The sequence below is a fragment of the Topomyia yanbarensis genome, chromosome 2 (genome assembly GCF_030247195.1).
Source record: "Topomyia yanbarensis strain Yona2022 chromosome 2, ASM3024719v1, whole genome shotgun sequence".
Lineage (NCBI taxonomy): Eukaryota > Metazoa > Arthropoda > Insecta > Diptera > Culicidae > Topomyia > Topomyia yanbarensis.
The window spans coordinates 334,554,223-334,570,922 of NC_080671.1; the positions used below are offsets into that span (position 1 = coordinate 334,554,223).

The following is a 16,700-nucleotide window of genomic DNA, read 5'->3' on the forward strand; positions in this document are numbered from 1 at the left end:
GATTATTTCCTTTCAAAAGAGGTATAAATTGTAATTTTCTGATTGCTACTTCAAAAGTTATAGCATTTAATGTATTCTGTATTCTGTATTCTGTATGTAGGTCTAAAATTGTCCAAATGATGTGAAATTTGGCATCTGAGCTTTGACATTTGTCACAATATGAGAGGGGGGGCCTTTGAGAATTCAAAAAAAAATTTTTTTGCGATGCCCTACTGTGCGTCGCTCAACAATGTAAAACAAATGTGGCGCAATTTGACGCGCAACCTAATGGCACACGACGAAAAAATTAAGATGTGAATTTTAGAAAAGATTCACAATAAAACACTGATTATTCTCTCAAAACATCCATGCATCACGCTCTTGCACAGCCGAGCATTAATATCTGCGAGAGACAAAGCGCGTGATATTTTTCGGCGTGATAAAGTGGACACAGTGTGTTCGTTTCGGTATCTCTTTGGTCAAGGACACCAAAACAACCAAAATATATTTCTGTGCTACACGAGCACAAACGGATTCGTATCTCTAGACTCTAAACTAATCTCCCTCCAGAATGACTTCCCTCTATAGAAGACCCTCAGATAATTAAGCCACTTGCAGCAGTGACGTAAATTTGTCTGGAATTTTTGAGGGTGCTTCACGACACCTCGAAGATTGTGTGATTACAAAGAAAAACTAAAGTCCTCGGATCGTCATTGAATCATTTTTTTCCCTGTGTCAATTCAGAAACGATCACTTCAAACAGTGCAGTTTGAAGGTCATTCAAGAAAGTGTTTATCAGTAACCTATTGAGCGTTTGGACAATAAGCAATTAATTTCATTGATACAAACAGCGTGACTATTTTAAACTCAGCTTGCATGTGTAGTATACTGAAAACAAAACAAAAACCGCTAGCGTATGGTTGAACCCACGGAAAAATTGGAGGTTATCACTATTCTTATCCCATTGACGCCGAACAAGATGGAAGGGGAGATGAAAGGCTGAAAGTTTCTTCAAGGGACAGTATCGTCAATAGCATGTTTTCTTGGTATGTGCTTCCCCTCGGGTATGATGTGCGCCTTAATTCAATTACTTTCAAGTCTTCAAAAATGGTTAGTACGTATGCACTGCAGGATAAACACATTGGGATGGCAGTTTTTGTTTAAGAAAATTGCATCAACAAAACAATTAAGTTTTTACTATTTGAAAATTGTAGTTACTTAAAATAAAAACCAGCTTCCATCTGACCGAACAGATCTGACAAAAATGAGCACCCCTACCGAACGCACAAAAACAGACAAACGGCTGGCAAAAGAGTTTTCGGCGCATAACGTTGTATTTCCAACTGGTGCAATAATCAGTTCTGTTCAACATTTGAGCAGTATAGGAATCGACGCGCTACCAGAGAAAGTGTTTTATTTACTGATTGCTATTCACCGGCATTTCACACGCGATTCATTGCGCTTCGAAGGATGACAACGGAAGTGAGTTCCGATCCGAATCGAAGCTGGATCGATACCGACTATTTCAGGCATGTTCTTGGAACGTATTTCGGCGACGATGTAGTTGTTGTGAGTTATTCCGTCGAAGACGGATCGCCAATAGGACAAAATTTCATGAATTCGATAATACGCGCCACTGTGACGTACTCTCGGCACAGCGATGAATGGTGCACGATTTCGTTGATATTGAAAACAGGGTTGCCCAATCCGGAATTCGCCAGAAATGAGCGGTACGTACTAGCAATCGAAAAAGATATCTATGGACCAGTTATGCGAGGGATTGGCGATCTTTTAACCAGTTTTGGAGAATGCTGCCGGTTTGGACCAAAGATGTTCTACGAAGACATTAACGCGCTGGTCCTGGAAGATTTGGCGGTTAAGGGTTATACGCAACCGGACCGAAAGGCGAGGTTAGACATGAGCCACTGCAAGCTGCTGATGAGGAAGGTGGCAAAATTTCATGCTGCGACAGCTGTTTTAGGACGTACGGTTAGTGAGAAGTTTATTGTTTGATTATGCCTAACGGAGATCCTTTTTAGAACCGAAATCTTTTTCAACTTCACATGACCAGTGGTTTTTTGGACCAAACCAATGCGATTCGGCTGTACTACTTGAACTGCATAGCTGAGTGTATTGCGCTGACTGAAACTGTGCCTGAACTGGGAGTCTATCGTGATTTTCTCTGCAATTTCGGCAAGACCATGATTGAGCGAGAATGCAACACTTTTTCACGGGAAGAAGATGGTTTCAACGTTCTTAATCACGGAGATCTCTGGCAGAACAATGCACTGTGGCAATATGATAAGGATGGAAACTTGCAGGATGTTCTTCTGGTCGGTTGACCTGATATTGAAAACAACGCCGATTTCTACATCATCCATTATTTTACAGATTGATTATCAGGAGTGCTTTTATGGTTCGCCAGGAATTGATCTGAATCAATTTCTCTATTCATCAGCCAACAACGAAGTGCAACTTAACGGGTTCAGCGAACTAATTCAGATATACGTCGATGAGCTTCAATCGACCTTGAAAAAACTCAAATACGACTCAAAGATACCAACGTTGGATACAATTCTTGACGAGATGAGAAAAAAACGTGATCACGGTAAGTGGCAAAAAAGTACCTCCATGTTGGTGTACCAATTAGCATGAAGACTACAATTATGTTTGGGGTGATTGTGTTTAACGATTATACTTTTCTTCACAGCTGTAGTCGTAACTACTTGCATGGTGCCAGCTTTGATTATCGAGGCACCGGAGCTGGCCACACCTGAAAATATGCTTGAAGACAGCGACCAGGCAAGACGAGCGCGACGAGAGGTTTTCTCCAATCCCAGATTTGTGGAGATTTTGAAAATTTTACTGCCCCAGCTGGTCAGCGACTGGTGGTGATGAAAACTAATGTGAGCTTTAGGTTGTTATCAACGCATACAGCGTTTGTGCCTATTTTTAAAAAAAAATTGAAATTATAAGTGTCACATATGCCATGCATTTCTTTTGTAAATACGATAAAGAGATTTTATAGTTTCCGCTATTGGAATACACGTTGATTAAAAAATACAGTTTAATCAATCGAAAAACCATTACATTAAAACTGATTTTTATTCGAGTATGAATGAAAGTGAAAAATATCGATTCACTTGTGTAATTTATGTTTACAACCGTACTGGTTTACATGTTGTTTAAATTTCATAATTTTTTGAATGTGAGGGCCGGTCCCGATCAGCATGCAATGACAAGATTACAACAGGATGCAATTTTTGTAGTAAGCTGTGTTATAAATCCGGTCTCGTTAGTAGTTAAAATAGCAGAAAATTACAACAAGTAACAGCGCGAGATATTGTTTTGAAATGTTTCTGTTAAGTGTTTCTGATCGGGGCGGAAGCCCTGTTGAGAGTAGGGGAACATGGGGAGACTTGACCAAGCGCGAAATTCAGCAATTACCAATAACGTGTTCTATTTGGTTCTTAAAATTTCACTACTAGATATTTTCATTGGAAATAAAAACAAAATATTTCGTAAAATTTTTCTTGAGAGCATTTTGCTTCGAAACGATATTTAGTATTAATATTGTATAAGAAAATTATATTTATGACTGGCAAATACTAAGAAATTTAGAAGCATACTTAAAGTAGCTGTTAAAAATGCTTTCTTACGTCCTAATAATGTAAATACATTTATTTTTAGGCTCGCGTCAACAAAAAAATTAATTTGTAATTGTATTTTTCAACTTTTTTGTGGTTTGTTATAAAAAATTTGAATATGAAAATAATCACATAGAAGAATTAATTGCCTAGAAGTCGCAATCATATATCGCTGTACAAATGGCGATATTTTGAAAGTAGCGCATTCAAGATCTCATACGCCCTTCTTGGATATTACTCTTGAATAAAAATTCAAAGATGGTCACCATTTTTAACGAAATTGAATCAATCTTGATGGAATTGCTTTACAGCAGAAAAAATCTGTCACATTTAGCTCTACTGCAGGCCCGTGCGCAGAAAATTCTCAAGGGGGAGGGGGGTTTGATTTGTTAACGTTTATTTTAAAAGAAACGTGCAGAAACCCTCAAACTTTCGTGAACCAAACGACTCAGCTCAACAAATTGGGTAAATGTTTGTTGTCAAGAAGGAGTCATCAAAAGACACCGATGCATAGTGGTCGGAAACCCCAAAAACGAGAACTTAATTCACTAGAGGCCAAACCATCGAATATATTCTCGCGGTATCTTTGGACGAATTGTTTGTAAGAATATTCCCCACAAACAGATGAAAATTGAAATTAGGCATGGCTTACTACACTCAAACCAAAATTTTTTTTGACGAGGTAGAAAGTTGGTGTCTTTGACAAAGTTTTAGAAATGCTCGTAATAAAGAGTTTTGTAGAAAAACTTAACCCTTAAAGGCGCAAAGCAATTTTTGTCAAATTTTCCGAAAATTGTCTCACAGTGTTAATACGTCACTATGATAATTTTGAGATGGTTTTCACAATGTTGTTTTAAAACAACATTGCCCATTTAATGGTTAAACTTGTAGGACTTAAAGTTATCGATTTACAAAGCGTTTTTCCACTGTGACTTTTCATGTAAACCATGTTCCAAATAAATGTGGAGACTTTAAAACCATATAATATTGTTGAAGACTGTAAGTAAAAATACTCATTCGTTTCAAAGTTTTTGAAGATTTTAAAAAAATTTACCATCAAAATACAAAATTTTACGAAAAGAACCGAAATTTTTTTCGTTGATTTTTATATGGAAAAAGTAAAAAACATTACAAAGTTAGCTTACCCAATTCATAGGTTTCTAGAGTGCCACGCATCAAATGTTCTTACGTTCATTATGCGTATTCTGGACATTGAAAATAGTGCCTGCTCGTCCATTTTGGTTTGCACTCTTATACGCAGTAGAAGTTGGTGTAAAAAATTTAAAATTCTTCAATAACTCTAAAACGAATGAGTATTTTTCAAGAGGTGTGCGCCGCGCTGCCGAGTTCAGGTAAAACTTTTACATGCAGTCTTCAACGATATTTTTACATGCAGTCTTCAACAATAATTTAATTTTTACATGTAATCTTCAACAATATTTGTCTGGAACATCATTCGCACCAAAAGTCTCAATGAAAAAAGTTATATTAAAAAACTAAATTTAAGGGGGTTGTCTTAAAAAACGCTTTGTAAATCGATAACCTGAAGTCCTACAAGTTGAAGTTTTTCAACAAAATTCTTCACTATGAGCATAAAACTTTGTCGAAGACACCAATTCTCTACTTTGTCAGTAATAAAAGTTATTTTTTCTAGTTCAATCATAGTAAGCCATGCCTCAATTTAATTTTTATCAGAATGTGGGGTATATTCATACGAAAGATTCCTCCAAAAACACCCTGTGAATATATTCGATGGTTTGGCCTCTAGTGAATTAAGTTCACGTTTTTGGCATTCCTGACCACTGTGCTCTGCCTGCTGGCTCGTGGTGGATTCGCATAGGTTTGTAATAGTTGTTAAGCCAACCGACTAAAGTAGGGATTGTGTTCTTGTTTATTTTGTTTTGTGTTAATCGTCATGTTTTTATCCATAGCTACTTTTCCTTACTTGCTGTTCAACCTTCGCGATATATCTGACCTGCTCAGGTCTGCTGCAAATATCGTCACCTGTTGAGACATGAACCGATCCGGAGGTGTCGACCATAAGGATTTACATCTCTGTACAACCACCTTCGCCGGGTTTTTTATCCTTCTTGGTGCTAGTCGTTCCTATTTTTATGGTAGCTGGTGCTGAGAACTTCTCGGCAGAGGTATTTCACTCTATACCGATTCCCATTTTTGCGATCCATTTCACTTTACTGCCGTGGCATAAAGACAGGTCGCAAAGAGACGGCGCATAAACCAAGGAGGCGCGATCTAAGACGGATACAGGTGTGCACATTGTTAACATTGAAAATGCTTTACTCTACTATATGGGGCTGGGGCTAGGTGTAAAACTAAAATCTGATTTCGAACAGCGTCACGAAAATGTGGCATAATTTTAAATTACTGTAGCGTTGTTAATTGTTGATGGATTTGCGTCATTTATACACTAATCGATTCAGAGAAGTTCAACTTAAAAATTGATTGCAGCTATAAATTGGTATTTCAACTGTACACTATTGAAAAATCCGTATTATTGTGAAAACATTGGGAAAATGTAAGAAAATAGACAAAGTTTTCGCTTACGTTTTGTTAATTGTTGATGGATTTTCATAATTAGAACACCTCGATTCTAAAAATTGCCTGCCAGTTATCAAATTTATCTGTGTATTTTATTAGCACATTATTGAAAAATCTGTAAATATGGAATAAATACCCGATCAGAAATTAACATCAAAATTATATCAAAATAAGATATTATATCATGGAAAATATATATCTCTGTTTGCTATAAAATATAGCTGGATAGTTGTTAAAATATCAAGTTTTTATACCAAGAAAATTTATCGGTTATATCTTATTATATCTCAGTCTATTGTGATATAAAGTTTTTTTGTTGAGTCTTGGTTTGATATAATAATTATATCACACAGACGGATATTTAAGATAGTTTATATATAATTGAGGGCAGTAAATATATCTGAAAATATCAGAATTGTATCACATAGATCGAATTTTTTTTCTTCTGTTTTTATTTAATAAATCAAATAATTTCTTGTGAAAGATATTTCTCATTAGTACAATTTGCATTTAATTTAGCTGTGTTACTAATTTCTTTATTGTTATTACCGTCGCAGCTACTTGTTAGAAGTTGTTCTAACTTAGAACTCGCAGTTAGTTCAGTGTACTTTTATAATTTGTTAATTTTTTATTCTGAGGCGTTCCTGTTTTGCGCTTTACATCCTTAGTATATTTAAAATGCTTATTCCTATTCTTTCGCATGTTCTTCTCTCTTATACTCTTCTTTAATAGTTTGCCTGCAAATTATATACGTGTTGCTTCCATTCCTCTTCAGTGTTTACAGAGTGCTGCTCTTGTGCTTGTCGTATGCCGAAACCAGTCTAATCAAATCTCTAAAGCTACTTGCTGCTTCGTGGCCCTGCAGCGGAGCATTGTCTCTGTTGTGTTCTGCAATTAGCGAGTAACTTTACAAAACGTACATTCTATTATGTATTTACATTCCAACCTGACAAGACAGGACCACCAGTAATGCGATTTGAAGCAAGTACTTGGGAGGATTCATCTCTGATGGCATCATTATAGCTTCGTTTTACGTCTTGGAAAGATATAATTTTGTTGTTCTTACTATGTTAAAAAGACAATATGGTTGATATATGATATCATTACTGACAAATCAAAACATGATATAATTTAAATTTTATTCATAATTTGTTCCAAGCGACATATATCAAAATTATATGATCATATGATATAAATACCAAATCGAGCAATAATTTTGATATATTTTTGATATGGTTTTGTGATCGGTAGGGATAAACGCATACAATTTTCACAAATTTGCGTAAGACTTTCCCTAACACGGACCTCATCTCGACATTCATAAGCATTCTATACATTCCATCGCTTGATATAAAAGCAATTTTACGAATTCCTTCATTGCCATGCCTGCTCTGCTAGCAGAAACAATTAGATTATCGCTACTGTTGCTTGTAGGATGGCTGTTAGATCTTTTATTTGACACGAGCTACAGAAGAGGAACGTTTATCTGTCCGCTGGAAGGATTTTGTTCGCAGTTCCAAATGACGATGGCGAAACAGAAGCGACGTGGCGAATTGCTGGTTCATACCGTTAATATTAGTTAATATTAGGCAAGGCTCAAAACGTTCCATAGAATTTTTGTCCGTAACCCAAAACATGGTTATTAGCAAAACGTCCTTATTAGGACGAATATGTAACGGAAAAAGAATTCAATTAGAAAATTTCTTTAATTGTGCTTGTTAATTCTGTTCCTTTGCCATTGAATCATAATATAAGCAAATATTCAAAATAATAATCCCCGATGATTTCTGAAAAAAAACCTATAAGAAAATTAGTGAATTTGACAATTCTGCCACTAAACAAAAGGCACACTAAAAAGAATGATGAAAATATTTTTATTTGTCGTGCAAAAGGAGGGTCTTCCATCTGTACCAAAAAGTTAATAAAAGAGATTGCCTCGTGTCACATAGTGCTCATTTGATCTGAGCTGCGAAAGAGGGTTCTCGTCCCGCATACCAAAAATAGTTATTAGCAAACCGTCCCTATTAGGACGAATATATAACGGAAAAAGAATACAATTAGAAAATTTCTTTATTTAACTTGTATTAAGTTTGTGCTTGTTAATTCTGTCCAGGGCCGTCGAGAGCCGCGCCGGGCCCCGGGGTTTGAAGTACTGACGGGCCCTACCATATATGACTTCTTATTGCAATATCGATTAGAGAAACTATACGGATGCAACTGTTTCAATTAAACTATTTTTTATGAAAATTGTTTTTTTGACACGATTCAATGCGTTAGCTTAACAGAGCCATCAGTAAACATGTAATAGATGGAAAAATAAAAATTAATAAAGGAATATTTGTGGCTGACCATTAGAATGACTTGCGCCCGACTTGCCATTGCAATTGGAAACCCTTTTTGCGGCGTTGCCATACAGTCTATATCGCCATCGTTCATGCTCCCTTGACGCACGTTAATGCTACCATCGTTAATGATGCCCAGAATCATAGCTTAGAAAAATTGACATCCCTTCTTGAGCTTGAAGGAGAAACAAAATTCAATTTATGCCCACCACGATGAGTCGAATGTTTGGTTTGTTTCCCTCGTCCTTCACTTTTTCGGTACAACGCATTAATGTTCGCATATGTTCGGTTTCAGAAGCAAACTGAATCTTGTTTGTATGCTAGCTCTGAGAGGGATTATCAAGCAAAAGTGCACCAGATACCCGAGGAAAGTCGAACATCAAAATTACAACAAGTAGAAATCATATTTTGATAGTAGCATCAAATTGAAATCTTGTTTTGCTATCAGTTTTAGATTTTTTAAATATGATGTCAAATTTTGATCCCTTTTTGCTATCTTTGTTTCTTAGAAGAATTTTCTATGTTTATATTTCTTTGGTGAAACATCAAAGTGAATGCATATTTTGTTATCAAAAACATTTTCAACATCTCAATAAGCTTTCAATTTACTCTCACTAATAGCAGAATTAGTTTTCTGTTTGATGTCATAGGACAATTTTGTTGCTCTCCATTTTGATCTTTTAACCGTTAAAACGACCAAAACGACAACAATCTGAGTAATCATTTTCCGAACATCACAACATCAAGTTTAGTATTCAATTTGTTGTCAGACTCTGCTCGGGTATAGATTACGCAAGTCAGTTATGCTCGAAAATGTAAAAGAACTTCTGCCTTCAAACTGTCCACATAATAACAAATGAATGTTTTGGTTGGTGAATGAATTTATATTTCCTCTGCACTCAACCATTCGATTCTGCATAAAATTTCAGTCAGTTTGAAAGTGAATGAATGAGGGAAGCATTGAAACTGAATATTGGTTTCAGCAAATTAATCAGAAATAGGCAACTGAATGTAAAATCTCGCACCACTGATGCTGCCTTGTTGCTTGTTGTTGGTACATGTTGTTGATTTTGAGGTGCTGGATGCAGCTAATGCAGTTGTCACTATGACCTGAACGAATTTTCTTAATCGGTTTCTGAACATGCTAAAATCGGTTTTGGAATCAATTGTTACATTTGCGCTGACATTCAGAGAGAAAACATTCCGAATGCGATGACTGGAATCCAACAGCGAAGTCTGAGAGAAAGAGTTTCAACTTTTGGTGGAAACTAATGGGTAGAATAAGTATCTAGTTAAATTCCCATATTTTTCTGCATCAAATGTGTACACTGCAACCTCCATTTACGAACCAAGCCGTAGTTCGTTTTTTGGGATTCAGATCGTAAAAAAAGTTCGCTTCACATTCTTATTAAAATTCGTTGGTTGAGCAACATTATCGATAACCCTAACAAAATGGATATTTCCGGAACGGGCTTGACAAGTACATGATAAAAATGGATATTTGGTTCCTTTTTGAAATCTAGGATGGAGACTTCCGATTGAACAATAATCTCGATAACCCTAACAATTTGTGAATTTTTGAAACGGGCTGGACGAGTAGATGACAAAAAAATGGTAGCTTGGAGCTATTTCGAACAATATCTGTATAAACTATGAGGGTATTTTTAAGCGGGTTTGACGAGTAGATGAGCGATGCAGGCTAATATTGCGTCTTCTGTTTGAGAAAAGTTTTCTATAATCATATCATTCGCATCACAAATCACTATACCTATATCTATTCTATGATTATCTTATTTCGAAAACGTCAATATTTTAGGTTATAATGATGTCTTAACTGGAATTCGCCATCTTGGTTTTCAAAATGGCTTCATACATTGATTTTCGTCATCTACTCGTCAACCCCATTCCGAAAATATCTTTTATTAGTAACAGTTAGCTAAGAATATAATAAATTGTATACCACTTCATACTAAATTCTTTAAAAAACACTTGCGATAAATGAAACCAGAATGGTTAAATTGCACTGTTAAATGAATCTAATTGGGTTACGTTCACGTACTTCAGAAAACTATTGGAACGATTGGAACGTAGTTGATTGTAATATATTTGCAGTATCAACAGAAACAAACTTCAACAATTAAATTAAAATAAATTCAATTCAGTTTAAAATGCGGGCCCCCAAAACAGACCCGGGCCCCAGGGTAGTTGCCCCCCCTGACCCCCCCCCCCTTCGTCGGGCCTGCACTGTCCCTTTACCATTGAATCATAATATAAGCAAATATTCAAAATAATAATTCCCGATGATTTCTGCGAAACCTTTAAGAAAGAAAGAAAGCACAAACAAATGACATAGTGGGCCTTTCTGTTTCCATAAGTTTTGTTTCGGTTCGGTGATAGTTAATTTAATCGATTTTTTCGAGGCATAAAGTATCCATAAGTGTTCTAATCGGTAGATCCGACGTGAAACTCGGCCTTTTCTCACTTTTCGTAGTGCGTCAAAGACTCAGGATGTAGGGCATTGCAAAAAAAATTTTTTTTTGAATTCTCAAAGGCTCATATTGTGACAAATGTCAAAGTAAGCTCAAATGCCAAATTTCACATCATTTGGACAATTCTAGACCCCCGCCCACCTCGCTTGAAATTTTTGAAATTGGTGCTATGAGGAAATGTGGAGGAAAAATATATTAAATGCTATAACTTTTGAAATAGCAATCAGAAAATTACAATTTATACCCCTTTTTAAAGGAAATAACCTTAGTATTGGAACGAATATATTCCTGTTCCTAGAAAAATACGGGATTGTAGGGTATTGGGTCATATTGGCCCCAAAATACCCTATTTTTTGAATTTTTCTGCTCCGTTGTGCAAACCATACATATTTTGCAGTTTTTCTAATGTGAAAAAAATCTCAGAAATCGAACGGAACCTTTTAGACCTTTGTCCGAATACGAGAAGTTGGGGTTATAGGGCCTTTTGTCATTTATGTTAAATTTTATCATTTTATCGTGCATATATCTCTATTATTCTTCATTCGATTTTAATAAATTGTACCTTGTTGAAAGTGAAAAATTCTTATAAATACAACAAAAATAGATTCGTTTGCATTAAAATTCAAAAACATCAAATTTTTTGACATGAACTTTTCTCATGTGATTCCTAAGCACATTTTTCACTATAAATAGTAAATTAAATAGGAATTTTGTTGTTAAATGGAGTTAATGTGTGCGATTTTATGATAAAAAGGTGAAATCGAGACTATATGTCAGATAATTTGATGTTTCTGAATTTTACCGGTAACGAATCTATTTTTATTTTATTCCTAAGGATTTTCCACGTTCAAGGTACAATTTATGAAAATCGAATGAAAAATAATAGAGATATATGCACGAGAAAATGATAAAATTTAATATAAATGACAAAAGGCCCTATAACCCCAACTTCTCGTATTCGGCCAAAGGTCTAAAAGGTTCCGTACGATTTCTGAGATTTTGTCACATTAGAAAAACTGCAAAATATGTATGGTTTGCACAACGGAGCAGAAAAATTAAAAAAATAGGGGATTTTGGGGTCAAAATGACCCAGTGCCCCACAATCCCGTATTTTTATAGAAAAAGGAATATCTCCATTCCAGTACTAACGTTATTTCCTTTAAAAAGAGGTATAAATTGTAATTTTCTTATTCCTACTTTAAAAGTTACAGCATTTAATATATTTTTCCTCCACTTTTTCCCATAGCACCAAGTACAAAAATTTCAAGCGAAGTGGGCGGGGGTCTAGAATTGTCCAAATGATGTGAAATTTGGCATCTGAGCTCACTTTGACATTTGTCACAATATGAGAGGGGGGGGGGGCTTGAGAATTCAAAAAAAAATTTTTTTGCAATGCCCTAATGTATATTATTGGGAATATTTGACACTCGAAAGTGTCAAATGTTCCCACCTTTCTCTGCATCTTGGGCGCGATCGACATCAGAAGAAGGGAGGAACAATGGAAACAGCTCAGATGGCATCTCATGTATCACCATAGACTAGCTTGCCAACGCAATCTAGCAACCGCATACGAGGACAACATATCAATTACTTCGAACCAGGCTCAATTTCTGATCTATTTATTGGGTATAGTTTGAATCGAAATTTTCTTAACAGCTAATTAAATTATATTGAAACATACTGTAATGACTGTTTGTTACTTCAAAAAAGTTTGGTCTGAATTCAACGAGGGTTTGGTAATTCAGACCTTTTGCAATCTTTTGTTCAAGAGTGCATAGACACACTCAGATAAAAGATAGCTAAAAGCCATCTGAGAAAAAATGTGCCCAATCGGTCAGGCTCTCAGAAAAAAAAATATTTTTGACAATCGGTTGACAAGGTTCCATTCTACAGGTGGATAACCCTTACTAGGTCAGAATTGGCCCAGTTCCCCACATGTATTTTACGGCAATTAAAAAAAAAATAGTTTTTCTGTACAACTAAATGCATTAGCTTAACTGAACCGTGAGTCCTTATTTGTCGCGAGTCTATATTTTACAAGATAAAAAAATTGAATTTTACAAATAAGTATTAACCCATTATAAACCAGCTATGTTAAATCTTTCGGTTATTTGTACAATACTTGGTGATCCCTCATATTATGCCGAAATTAGTGTGGGAAAAACAAAATAACCTCTTTGGAACGTTTTGTTGCGAAAAAAAACTAATGTGTGAAATTTCGCTGGGCTGCTAGAGTATCACAAAATCATTATAAAGAAAAATCGGCTATTATCCTTATATTTAGCTCAGAATCGAATAATATCTTCAAAATTGCGAGTTCATTCATTCATCAGTTTTTTTGATTGATTTTAACAGGTCCCTCAATTCTCGTGCCGTTTCGTCTCATGATAGAGATTCATTGCATCAATCATCTTTCCCTCAAACTTTGTAATTATTTTACGAAAAAGAACATTTGCTTACGGAAATTTCCATAAAAGCATATTCTGGTTAGAACAAGGTTTAATTTGCAGTGTGTTAAGCTTTTATTGGCCTAGAATACACTGATTCATCGTTAAAATCAACGAGAAAGTTGTAAATCCCCTCCGGATGCTAAAGAGGAAATAATTTCGCCTTATGAAAAGACGATATCGGTTCAGCTCAGCTTATGAAATTTAATAATATGTTTTGTTCATATTTTGGTTTGAATTTTGCCCAACTTTGACATTCGAAACACAATCGAATTTTATAAAAAAGATTATTGAACATACACATTTTAAATTACTAGCTAATACCCATCGCGACCAGAAGTTTGAAGATGCCTTTATTGTATAACAGGTATGATAAAGAAATGTCTTGGTTTTGTGTATGAAATTTCATACTCTGGTACAGAATGGAATAATGAGTGTCCATGAGGTCCCGTGCGTACCACTTGCAATAGCGCGCGGAGACCAGCGCTCCGGAGCAAACAGGAGTTCCTGTATTCTCTTCTTCCCTTGTTTCTTCTTCTGGTTGCAAACCGGAGTAAAAAGGAACAAGTATGTTTAGCTCTTGTTTGCTCTGGAGTAACTTCCGTGTACTGAAACAAACCTATTAATTACCTCGCTAATTGCATCTTGGAGATCATCTCTCTTTCTCTCTCGTTGTTATACACATCCGTGTCATCATCGCGGTTGTTAGCTTCTTATCCTTACGAGTTATAAGGGTTGACATCACCATATAGACCCTAGACATCGGTCCATCAACACAGGGACCGGCACCAACGGCTTTGCTTTCCATCCGAAGGAAGACGCGACCACAAACTTTTTTACCTCAGAAAGTCTCAGGGCTGTGCGCAATGCGTAGTCTTCTCACCAGAACTGCAATTACTCAAATTTGATTTATATGAAAAAGAAAAAGATGGGTACCGAAATGAAGTAGAATACACTTAGGCTGGTAATTTGAATGCTGCAAGCTGCAAATTTCACTATCTCCTTCAAAGTTGCATTAAAATCAGCTTTAGGTATTTCTGGTATATTTTATGTACATATATAGGGGTGTCAAAATGCAATCCTCTAGCTGCTTATTTTTAGAAATAGGCCACTTTAAAGCTTTTAAAGCATGCACAAATAAAATCAATTAAAGGCCAAATCGGCTAACAAACACTTTTTGGACTGACTAGAAGTTGAACTCACTCCACAGTTCAACTTCTAGTCTAATGCTGACATTCCACTTGGAATGTCAGCATTAGAGAGTTAAGGCGAATATCCTATAAATAATATGTTCAAACCTTCCACTTGGAATGTCAGCATTAAAGAGTTAAGGCGAATATCCTATAAATAATATGTTCAAACCTTAACCAACCAGATTTCTTAGTGGAATTTTCGCAATAACCCTGCAGTTGTCACGTATGATAATAACCGACAACGAATGTAGTACCAGGACATTACTTTTAACGGAGTATTTCACTTGTTGAGCAGTGAAATTCGCCAACAAAATAAGTAAAATCCCGTTATACACATTTTATTCAATTAATCTGGTTCATAGCGGCACATACGATGATATGTAAAAAGTTTTCCCAGCTTGCCCCGAGTATCAAACCATCAGCAGAAACTTATATCAGTATTAAATAAACCAACATAATCTCCTTCAAACCAACAAATTCTACAACCAGTACTACGGTTTTTATGCCTATAATGAACCCTTTATGTATAATGGACCCCCTGACGGTTTTTTGTCAATTGTCACTCATTAACAACTATTTTTCACGTATGATGTTGGTTACAGTACAGCTTTAACACAAAGGGGAAAAAAAGAATGTGATTTTCCACCATAATTTAATCAAAAATTGATATTCATACTCAATTTTATTCCATAGATTCAGAAGGATCTGGAAAGGCATAGCCGGAAAGTACAGACAGTACAGTGAAACTTTTTTCACTGTACTGTCTGGACCGCGATCGTCATGGTAAACCGTGTACCTTGAGCCGAATAGCTAGAGTAAATTGATTTTATTATTCAGCCACGTATCGGTGAGAACATACATCATATTCGGTATCTGAAACAGCAACGAACAACTTGGCAATTTTTATGCGTAGTCCTCTCACGTTCTGATAATAGATATTAAGATGGTTCTGCAAGTAATATCCTGCTGGTTCAGCGGTAGAACAGCGAGCTGCGTGGGGTGGCGACGGTTGCCTATAATAGGAGCGGGTTTTTACTGCTGTCATCTGACCGGAACAGATCGTAGTCATTGCTTTTGGACTCGTTGTTAACATACAGGCATTGGGGATGGAATTAAGCTCAGGGCCAAAGTTTGCCATGATTTGGTGGGAATTTGCTCGATTGGATAAACCGTTCGTGACAACCAGTCTAGTCAATGGGCAGATGTATTTGAAAGAATGCCCCCAACTACTTCTGAGATCTCATGATGGCCTTTCTGGTCGAATAGGGCTCGTGATATTGCTCGAAAGATATTCTGGAATGTAACAAGGATAGGAAGCTTAACTTCATGCCAAGGTATCTTAATCCCCCGAATGCAGCGGAATTGCGGCCAATTAAGGAATACTGGGCTGTCGTGAAGCAGGTACTCCGGAAATATCCTAAGGAAATCAAATTCGAACAGAAATGAGGAAAAAATTAATTTCCACACGGAAATAAGTTGGACCAAACGTTATACAAGTTCTTAAGTGCAGTGTTAAGAGGAAGGTACGTGCATTTGGATGTGGTTATGACCATTAATAAAAAAAACATTGAAATTGTTTTGTTTATTCCCTGAAATGCTTAATGTGTTATTTTATTCCCTGAAAGTGAAAAAACGAGCGGTTGAATGTGTGACCTTTTCTCGTGATGCCATTTAATTCCGTACACCCTTTATGTTAAGGAAATCATTCTAAAACGAAAACAGTGTTTGAGATACAAAATTGGTTACTTCAACAAAGTTGCTCTAGAACATTGCAGAGCAAAGTATCGTTCTCATATTCCGAACTTTGATTTTTATAGCGCCAAGCCGGCCTGATACTGCTTCAGCCAAAAGAAGTAGTTTTTCACTCACAATCACAATAAATGCTTCTTGCTACTTTCGCTGCATGGACGACTATGCACAAGTTTCTACTAGTAAAAATTTATAGATTCCACAGAAAGTGGAAACTCCTGCTAAATTCACATTTATGATCTGTAAAAATAGTCACAAGAAAAGGCTTCCAGTTATTTATGGAAATTTAGTTTCG

At 36.0% G+C, this 16,700-nt stretch overlaps 1 protein-coding gene across 1 annotated transcript in view; it reads left to right on the forward strand.

Annotated features, from left to right (window-relative positions):
* The first annotated feature begins 1,296 nt into the window (after positions 1-1,296).
* LOC131680599 (uncharacterized) overlaps positions 1,297-16,700 on the forward strand; it is a 34,100-nt gene continuing 18,696 nt past the window's right edge. The window contains exons 1-4 of the mRNA XM_058961312.1: positions 1,297-1,968; positions 2,019-2,312; positions 2,371-2,587; positions 2,690-2,870. Of these exons, the coding sequence (XP_058817295.1) occupies positions 1,450-1,968; positions 2,019-2,312; positions 2,371-2,587; positions 2,690-2,870 (1,211 nt within the window). The 5' untranslated portion in view covers positions 1,297-1,449. The remainder of the gene's footprint in view (positions 1,969-2,018; positions 2,313-2,370; positions 2,588-2,689; positions 2,871-16,700) is intronic.